A 10,754-nucleotide genomic window follows, 5' to 3' on the forward strand; every position below is an offset into this window, starting at 1 on the left:
ATTCAGGAAATAGTAGTTCAATAAAATTTTGAATGTGAATCAACAAATGAGATGATATGGCATTTCACCCATGACTTGACTTGAAGGGGTTAAACTTCTACGTGTGTTTCGTTTGCTAATTTGGTATGTTGCTTGAGTGACATTTTTAATGTTTTATACATGCACTGCTGTGTTTTCGTACACAAACTATATTTCTTGATGTATGTCTAATATATTTAGTAAATGGAAGTACACATGTATGTTTCATTATTTTTAGTTGGTATATACTTTTATAAGCATTGATAGATAAAAGTTAATTGTTATAATACCTACCACTTCTGATAATGGTTGGTATGTTTACAGTGCATTTTTGAATTTGATTAATAAATTTTGATATTTTTCTATGTTGGTATATTTTAAGATTTTTAAAAGCCTGGCAGTTAGTACTTGCATTGAGCTGTCAAGTTTAAAATAAAAATGTAATATTTGAGATCAAGAAAATGTCAAAACTAGAAAAAAAGTGGACTGGCAAGATCAGTGCCCTAAAATAAGTATGAGAGTTAATATTCAAGTAGTGTTTCATTGAAATATCTAGAAAAAAATAGATCTTCCGATAGTTAAACTTTATTATTATTTTTAAACAAAATATCTATTTAGTATGATAGTCATGCCTGTTAACACTGATCCTCATTTTTGACATCTTATATGTTGACTGTTTATCTTTTTTAATGATTGTTAGATAATAAAAATTGAAATGACCTTTCCTATATTCCTTTGAGCTTTAGACAGTAAGAGGTGTACAGTTATTTTTGTATAGTATTTATTATCAACCTCTATCATATATTAATGGTTATAATTATATGGGAAGATTGTTATTAGTTATATTTTTCTTTTATAAATTAATTTTTTTTCCCTCCAGTAACAAAAACTGACAATGCAGATACAGGACATAGTATACACAACTTGGACTTGTCAGAAACTCTGTACATTGTAGTCCCAGTGGTAGCAGCAGCAGTTATAGTAGTTGTGATAGCCATAGCAATTTGTGTGTGTATGATAACCAAGAGGTCACGGCCTCCAGTCCAGAAACCCTATGCAGGTAAGTTTTATATTATTTTGTAAATATATATACCCTCAAAAGATACTAGTAATTTTCATTCACGAAAATCTTACTGATGGATGAACTGTTGTTATTTGATATAAATACATGTTTATGTAGTCTGTTATTGAAGTACAAGGCTATAATATACCAAGTGTACTACTCATAGTATAAAATGAAACATACATGTATGTTCATGAAACTGAGATTCATATAATTTATGTTACATTTAATTTGCTTATTTACTTTTTACTGATAAATAGATATTAATAATTTAATTGAAATGCAATTTTGCCTTGTTTATAAATGCAGTTGATATAAAGCATTTTATATATATATACTCATTTAACATCTTAAGCTGATGAAAATGTAAGAGCTGTTTCTTTGGCAGATTTCTCACGAGATCCAAACTTCAAGTACACTGCAACCATGCAACGACGTCAGGAATTGTCTCCGCCCATTCACCCACGCAGTGAGAGTACTCTGAAGAAGCCACCTTCTTCTGCCTATTCTACATTAAAAACAAAACGATCTGATATGACTGAAGAGCCAATATATGAAACTGTTTTAGATGAAATGAAAAGTATGCTTCAAGAGGTAAGTAATCAAGTTTTTTGCATGCATAAAATATTTGACACTTGTGTATTTGATTGCATATTTAAAGTCTACAAAATTATTTATTATTATTATTTGGTTTTGTTTTAAGTGAAATTAAGTTTCTATATAAATGTAGAAAAAAAGGAGGAAAAAACAGAAGTTTGAATGCAATATACAATGGTTATTGTATCACAAGTAAAGAAGTCTCATAGATGTGAAGTAAACAATTTCTTATGCATGTTAGATTTTATAATAATAAGCTGTAAAACAAGTTAATAAAACTGCATTTAAAAGAGGTGCTACTGCAAAGGATCCATAAGTTTGATCTTATGTTAAGTAAAACTAACATTTTTTATTGTTGAAGAATGATAAAGTTAGAAATACATGTACTTTTATTATGTAGAATAAATGTTGTTTTAGTTACATTTTTAATTGAAACAAATAAGATGATGAAGAGGTATTATTTTATTTTTCTTATTTTAAAAATGATTAAGATATTGTAATGGCAAGAATGAAAATATTTAAAAGGAAAAGTAAACTTGTGAAAATATAACAGTGTTAGTAAAGCTTTTAGTTTGAGTTAATAAAGAGCTGAGACATTTTCTAGAAAAGGTGTACAGGGGTTTAATGTATTGTTATCACACTAAGAATTAAATCTGCTTATTATAGCATTTGATTTTCTCTTTAAGTAAATAATCTGATTATTCTGATGAACTTACCTCCTCTCATCCCAAAGGCTATCTCAATCATTGACTACCCTCTAAGCATTACTGAAATAATTTTAGTAATCAGCACACCTGACTTTAAACCCTACCAGTTTTGCACCATTTCTCAACAGTTACATATCAGCGCGACTACTCTCCACCAATAGTATTGCACTACCTATAATGGTGCAGCCAGCTTCTTTTGCTATTCATGCACAATCCTCACTTTTTCGATTGGCATGACACGGCTTAGATGTGTTTTTAATTTTTCTGAGTGTGACTACAGTTTTTGATTGTGCTTGGTTACCTTTTCAGTCAAAGTTTAATCTCACAATTTTTTAAATTTCATGTTTGTTTTCAATTGTTTCTACACTTTTACATTCACTTAAATTCTTGTTTTCGAATTCTAAGTTTTTAATATGAATTCGAGATTTAATGTGGTGGACAATGATATTCCCACCATAAAGGACAGTGCACATGGGAAGACTTCCCAAGACACGGGATCAATTTTATATGCTGAGGAAATTCAAGCCTTGATTTACAGGGAGTTAGTCTTACAATCATCCAGCAATTTCTTCTTATCGTCTACCTGACCATGTTTCTCAGGAGGTCTACCATCACGAGAAAGAAAATTTGGGCTCTATTTTTCTCTCACCTTCCTTTTTTGGTTTATCACATTTCACCTCCCACTCTCTTCTTGCAACTTGTCAATCAGGTATGTCATGTTTTACGTGTTTCCCCAAAAGCCTATGATTCTTCCCCTGCCTTATTGGCTGAAAGTTCACCTTCCAGTTATTATGTTTTTCCTTCTTTTCCTGACATTAGTGTTCTTTCTCAAAGATTGTCTGATCAACTACAGTCGGGTATAGGCCTGCCATATCTCCTTCGTTTGTTGAATCAGTATGCCTTGGCTTTTCATCATGCCTCGGTTCCTTTTTTGGATTCTTAGCATTTAGATCCTTTCCTTCCCCTGTGGGGCTCAAATCCTGCGGCTTCTGTCCACTTCTATCAGGTACAGTTTTCCAGAAATCCCTGACTTCACTTTTATACTACCTTTCCTCCCTCCAAATAATATCTGAGGCCATTCATTAATCTCCTGGTGTCTTTTCAGAAGAGCTCAGCACCCTCCTTTGGGCCACCATGGTTCATTTATTGGCCTTTGCCTTTTCTCTCAATACCTGGCTACTTTGCTGTTGGGACTTGTTAGGGAAAAATGCTTTACTGGAAGGGTTTATCTCCCCCTTTCCTCCCTATGAGATCTTCTACAGGCCCCTTTTCTACATTTCCATCCCCCTATCCTTGTTTTACTTATGCCTTTTTGGACAGATGCCAGGGTTATTGGTGACACGGCAAAGGTTTCCTGTCCCGTGGGAGCCAGATTTTTCCACTTCTCAACCATGTGGTGGCAATTCACGACAAATCTGTGGGTTCTGTCAGAAGGTTTTTGCCTTCAGTTCTGGTCCCCAATTTCCTTTCATCCTTCTTGGGATCCTTCCTCTCTCAGTAATTTTGCCAAGGCCATTCAAGATCTCCTACACAAAGGAGCTGCCAAGTGGGTGGTTCCCACTCATCCAGGTTTTTATCCCCATCTCTTTGTGCCCCCAAAAAAGATGGGTGATTGGAGAACAATTATAGATCTGTCCCAGCTGAACTCCTTTCTAGAGCTCCCTGGCTTCGCTATGGAGTCCTATCTCTCACTGCAACTCTGGATGACCAAATTCAACATGACAGATGCCTATCTTCACATTCCCTTTGCTCCAGAGTCATCGTTTTCTTTGGTTCATCCACGAGGGTCAATTGTTCTCAATTCAGGGCACTTCTGTTTGGTCTCTCTTCAGCTCCTTATGTGCTTTGTCAAGCAGTTCGCTTATTTGCTCATCACCTTCACTCACTGGATCTTTGCACTCATCATTATATGGATGACTGGCACTTGCTCATCTATTCCCATTCACAATCACACATGTTTGCTTCTATAGGAAGCAGCATGGGTGGGTTTTCTTATCAACTAGGAGAAGTTTGTTCTTATCCCCCACTCAGTACTTGGTTCATTTGGGAGTTTTCTTCAGTTCACACCTCAGTCATGCCCTTACCTCTCCTTCTCTCACAGCTCAAGAGATTCTATCTCTTTTGGGTATGTGGGCTTCCTTGGAAACCCTCATTCCCATGGTTCAAGCTCATATGCATTCACTTCAATGGAAATGTCTCCCTGTATCCTTTGGACCATCCTTTTACCTTTCATTCCATGATTAGGGTGGACTTAGCCTAATGGCTTGACTGGGATCAGACCATGGTGGGGGTTCCCATTCCTCTACCTCATCCAGAATTACATATGTTTCTGATTGCATCTTTTGTGGGTTGGTTTTTTTCCCCCAACTCTCAAGATATTTCCAGTCTGTGGTCTGTAAAGGAGTCTGCACTCCATTTCAACATCCTCTAGCTTTTGGCAGTCCATCAGGCTTTGGCCAATTTCCTTTCACTCCTGCGGGGGATGGTGGTTATGGCCCACTCCAACAATTTTGCTGTTGCCAATTATATTGGCAGGCAAGGTGGAACCACATCTAGATCTGTGTTTTTGGACTCTGAATCTTCTTTTCTGGGCCCATGATCACGACATGGTGGTGTTAGCTTGCCATATTCTTGGAGCCATGAATCTGGTTGTTGATCTTTTATCTTGTCCCATCCAGATTTTTTCCACACAAAGTGATCCCTTCATCCACAGGTTTTTTGGTGGATGTGTTCTCAACTGGGGACACTGCTTATCAATGCCTTTGCCACACACCAAACTTCCTTCCTTTTCATCTCTCGTTCCACACCCATCGGCTCTGACTGTAAATGCATTCAATAAGGATTGTATGGGTCTTCAAATCTATGCTTACCCTCTGATCTGACTTCTATCCAAAGTTCTATCCCTCATCCAGAAGTTGAAGTTGAATGGCATGCATATAACAATAGAAAAATCAGATTTCCGTCTATTTGGGTAACTTAGAGAAAAGAAAAAAAGAAACATTTCATAACAAGGATTTAGTTTTTAAAGGAAAGAAGTATTCCCAAACTGGGGTGTTCAGGGATATTGATATTCTCCTTCGCCCTGCTCATGAAGGATTTTTATAAAGCCAGCATTAAAATCATAAAAAAACAACAACAAATATTTGTGCATATATGTGTGTGTACATAAATACATATCGAGTTGTTTCTTGGTTTACAGGAATAAACATTCAAATAAATAGTTCATTGTCAAGTGCGAGGTCCCTAGCATTTAGCTATAGTTTCTCGCCTTATACATATTAGATTGATAGACAGTTAAATTCCATTTAGGTTTTACTTTTAAATTTTAGTTAATAATGTATTATTTGTATTTTAAAATTCATAATTGAAAGGTTGAATGATTTTTATATGTTTAACTTGTCACCTGGATTGGGAAAGCTGAATAAACACAATGCATGTGTAAGTGCCATCTTGTTTTTTCAATGAGGCTATGTGTGGAGTCTGCCAAAATTCCTTCATAAAGCCCCATGAGTATTGGTTAACGTGTCTTCATAGAAAGTAAATGACAAAGAATTTGAAAGGAGAATTTAAAAAAGTGAAAAGATAAAGATGTGAAATTATATATATGACAAAAAAAAAGACTTGAAAACAGTTGTATTTCATTGCACTGTATGTTGATGATAATAGATAAGAGTTAGTGATATAGTAGAGAAAATGGACAATAAAATATAAACATTTACCTTAAAAATTTTCGATATTCATTTATGAGGTTTTAGAGATTATGCAAATGAAATGTGAAAAACTAAGATAATATATATCATTTTTATACTTTCTATAAAAATCACCTTACAGGTGAACTATTCAGAGTCTTAGTGCAAATAGCTACATTAAATAAGGAATTTTTTTATTAGAAATAGCAGAAAAAAAAATTTAAGTATTTTATTTTCTAAAACTACGTACTTTTAGAAATGTCCTTGTGAAATTTTAAACAATTTCATCCATAAGTTCTGTTCCTTGGAATGAAATATTATGAGAGCAGTCTTACCTTCTGAAAAAATTTAGAAGCCGACACCCAAAGGGTTAAGACCTATTTCCTTCTCCTCCTTGCCTATGGATGCCGTTGTTCCAATATTTATGACATTAATGTTTCTCGTACCATTTACCATTTCTCTTGTGTGATCCTCTACCCTAACTGGTCCTTCCTGCCTAAGACCTATGTGGCCTAGGGATGTTGTTTGTCTTTCTAACCCATTTCCTTACCTTTGATTTCCCACTTGTACTCCCATTCTGATCTGGATAGTCTTCTTTGTCCAGTTCGATCCTTGAGGTGTTATATGGCTCTTACTGCCTCCTTTCAGGGTTCACGTTCCTGACTATTCATTTCTTGGAACACTTTTGTGTCCCGTGATCTATTTCCAGTAACTCTCACTGGTTGGGTTCGTCAACTTGCCAAGATGGCATATTTGGACTAGTCCATGAAAGGTCGCCATCTCCACAATGTCTCTTCTCATCAAATTCGTCACATTACCATGTCCTTAGCTGCTCGCCTTCGCCTACCTTTGGAAGAAATTATCCAGGCTGGTATGTGGACAACTCCCAATACTTTCGTCATTCATTATATACACGAACTGGCTGTTCCTTCCATTGGTGGATATCGGCTTCCTCCCGTTGCGATTCTGCACACATCCATTTGCCTTTAACTGGGGTAAGTCTGCTCATTTCCTTTCCTTTTAGCTTCCCTAAGCTTCTTTATGGATCCCACCTAGTGGTGGGTGTTGCCTGGTCAGGTATGCTTTGTCTCAAACTCACACTCAGTGCAATAACTATATAATGCTCTAAGTTAAGATGGCGTGTTTTAAGACCACTAGTTGCTATATCTGTGTATTATAATTATATCTTTAGTGGACCATCCACGAGTGGAACATGGAAGTCCCTACTACTTTCCCCGTTGCTGGGGTGGTAGACCATGGAGGCTTCCTCGTGAGTGTTACTATAATTATGCTTTTTATTCACTCAGGAGATAAGGGCACTTCCCCCCCAGATGCACTCAATAAAACCAATGATCAAATATTATTTGGGGCCAGCCTACGTGAGATCCTCGTAATAATTCCGGGTTCAGGATAATAATGCCCTGTTCCTATGGTTGTTTGCAGTAGACACCTCTTTTCTCCATAATTCTGGTTGCAGAAGGTTCTTTCCTGCTTCTACAGCTGGGTTTAAGAGACTTTGTTCCTGGTAATATCAGCAATGGGACATCTGCACTCTGTTTCTGTAGTTGGGCGAATACTGCTTGTCCTTATCATAATTCCGGATAAGGATGTCTCTACCTTGCATTTATGGATGAGTCAGTTCTGATTTTGCATGTAATATCGGGTTACAGCTTTCCCTGTTCTTATGGTTGAGTCGAGGCAACAAGAAAACCCTGTTCAGTTTCTCATTCTTCTTGCTCCCACACTGGTTTTGGGAGATTGTCTAGTTATGACCATTTGCTCACTTCCTTTTCGTAATTCTGGTTGCTTGATGTACAGCACTCTGTTTACTTATGGTTGGGGTTATTGGGTATTGATTACATGGTCCACATGCCCTAGCCACCTATTGTTGTAACCTTTTTTCTTATCTCATTATATGTTGATACAGCTTGTACCTTCTTAATACTCTTATAATTGTGCAAGCATTAACTTTTCTGCCCATTTTATGTTACTATCCTAATTCCTGGGTGAAGAGCATACCTTTTTCAGAAGTAATGCTATATTCCACAGGTGTGCTTCATTTTCATCTCCAAGCACACCCATTCATTCTGGGTGATTGCTTTCTGCTTGGTTTCTTCTTTGTATACCGACACTAGCCCTTCACTTTTGCAGTGTGGGATTCTAGCCTTTTTGGAGGTAAGTCCATTTCATAAGTTAAATTTTTTTACACTTTAAATGTATTTCCAATATGTACTTACCCCTCTCACACACTTCCCATCCTTTCTCCTCATTAAAACTGGTGTTTTTATTCTAGTACCTGCCAACTCTCGAAAGCGAGGATTGAGCGGGAATAGCAGAGAGAGCTAGTTGTGACATTATAGGTAGCATAATACTATTAGTGAAGATTAGTCATAAGATATGTACATGTTCAGAAATGGTGCAAAACTGGTGGAGTATAAAGACTGGTGCACTCAACTGGGCAGTCAACGACCGAGGTAGCCCTTTGTGTGCATGGAGGTAAGTACCTATCAGAAATACGTTATCAGTGTAAGAAAATGTTAACTTTAAGATTGTAAGTTAGTAAAATGTTGTTATTGGTATAAATACTTGTTTATGATGTCTGCAGTTTGAAGGTAAAAGTCATTAATCAGTGTGTTGTAAGTACCTTCAACAGTAATTCTGTTCATTATTGTGGAATTCTAGTGAAGCACATCAAACCATTATTTAATGCATGACAAATACATTCATTGTTTAAGCTTGTTCTTTATATTTACAGCCAAAAAGTGTCCCCACTATTCAGTCAAATGTTGACAAAGCAACAGTGTGAAAAATCTCTGCCTTCTTCTATGGTGCTGTTTTCTCACATCTGTGGCAAAGCCATACTTGAGTTAGTGATAAGTGAACTACAACAATGCATCACTTCAGTGTATAATCTCATAATATTAGCTCTAAAGTGTTATGAATGAGACTGAAAAAGACTTACACACCTTTGTACAGCCCATCTACAGAAATCAGTAGGAATGAATAGACTTGTGCTGCTACTGTGAACATAAGTGTGTAATGTTGAAGAAAGTTTTTGTTTATATAAATGTTCTTGGTAATTTCCTTATATGCTAAATGTTAAACCTAAATTGAGAAGAATTTGGTATCAACAATGTTTAATTTTTTATCCAAAGTACTTTGTTTAGAAATAGTTAGTTTTTTTGTAATTTTTATTTAATAGTTCTTTTTAGAAGTTAAACAGCAAAAAAAAAAAACTGCATTATTAAGCTTTTGTTTTTTATAAGAACTATTTATATGGAATTCTTTCCTTGTGATCATGTAGCAAAAGATGCCAAATTTGTACATTAGTAGACATAGCTTTTTAAAAAAGAAAGAAAAGGCATTTTTGTTATTTCATACATTGTTTCCTAACAACAAAATATAAATATACCAGCGAAAGAATGCTTTTGGGGATTAATACCAAAGCAAATACCTGTTATTACAACATTGTACAGTGCACAAAATTTGATTTTTTTTTTTTTTGCGAAAGCAATATTTTCATAACTTTCTTTACCACAAAAACTATTTCAGCACATACTAATATGAAATGATGAAGACATTTTAACAAATTGTTAGAATTTAATGTTTATCCTCCACCAGTAATATTGAAGAAAAATCCATTTCTTTAAGAAATGTTGAGAAACAGAGTACTCACCTTCAAATAGTCTTCTCAGGGAATTTACAAGACAAATAAACCTAAATTGACATAGGAATAGTAAAACATTATATTAACTTCACAGTAAACAATTAAGAAATGGTGAAGTTGAAACAAACTTGTTTCATTTGTGTTTTATTTCCACTTTAGGTATTTTATTAAATTTATTAGACAAATTGCTTTTTTGATTAGATTCGTATATTGTACATTATGAAGCCTATTAGTTTATTTAAGTTTATTTGCTGCAAATTGAAGATAGAAGTCATTAATCAATGTGTTGTAAATACCTTCAAAAGTAATTTTGCTCATTAATATGAGATTCCAGTGAAGCAGAGCAGACCATTACTAAATACATGCACAGTACACTTACAGGTTTGGTAATTTTTTTTCTCTAACAGCTCATACCACATTTAAAACTGTTAATTTTTTTTTTCATGTTTAATTGAGGCACTGTTATTCTATTTTTAAACTTTAATTGCCTTTAGATCTCCAGTGTCTTGTATAGAGAATCTAAATGATAATGAAAATAAGAAAAAGAGAAGCGAGGTAAAGTATGATGAAACAAAGTTTTTTCAGTGCAAAACTCTCCTGGGAACCAGGTACTTACTAAATGGGGAGTTAACCATGTATTACTCTGATAAAAATATAGACCTGGTACTTGAAACTTGTTTTTCTCCCAGTCATTACTGTGATGGTATTCCACTCTTCATTTGTGGTATAAACTAATAAACACAGTATTGTATTTGGTAATGGCTCAAACATGTACACATTTTAGTAAAAATTTATATTAGTAGTTATATAGAATGTAATAAAGTGAAAACATACAAGTAAAGCAGCACTGTTATTTTAAACAGTAATGCTCGGGGGAGCAAACTTTTATGTTGATTTTAATGACTGCATGAAGAGAAATCTGTTTTTAAACTGATCATGTAGAGACAACTACTGTTTGTGTGTGTGTATGTATATATATATATATATATATATATATATATATATATATATAT

General features: G+C 34.8%; 1 protein-coding gene across 1 annotated transcript in view; it reads left to right on the plus strand.

Moving 5' to 3' along the window:
- LOC106473798 (Down syndrome cell adhesion molecule-like protein Dscam2) overlaps positions 1 to 10,725 on the plus strand; it is a 63,581-nt gene extending 52,856 nt beyond the window's left edge. The window contains exons 13-15 of the mRNA XM_013934507.2: positions 899 to 1,078; positions 1,470 to 1,675; positions 8,830 to 10,725. Of these exons, the coding sequence (XP_013789961.1) occupies positions 899 to 1,078; positions 1,470 to 1,675; positions 8,830 to 8,880 (437 nt within the window). The 3' untranslated portion in view covers positions 8,881 to 10,725. The remainder of the gene's footprint in view (positions 1 to 898; positions 1,079 to 1,469; positions 1,676 to 8,829) is intronic.
- Positions 10,726 to 10,754: the final 29 nt, after the last annotated feature.

The sequence above is a fragment of the Limulus polyphemus genome, unplaced genomic scaffold, assembly GCF_000517525.1.
Source record: "Limulus polyphemus unplaced genomic scaffold, Limulus_polyphemus-2.1.2 Scaffold5, whole genome shotgun sequence".
NCBI lineage: Eukaryota > Metazoa > Arthropoda > Merostomata > Xiphosura > Limulidae > Limulus > Limulus polyphemus.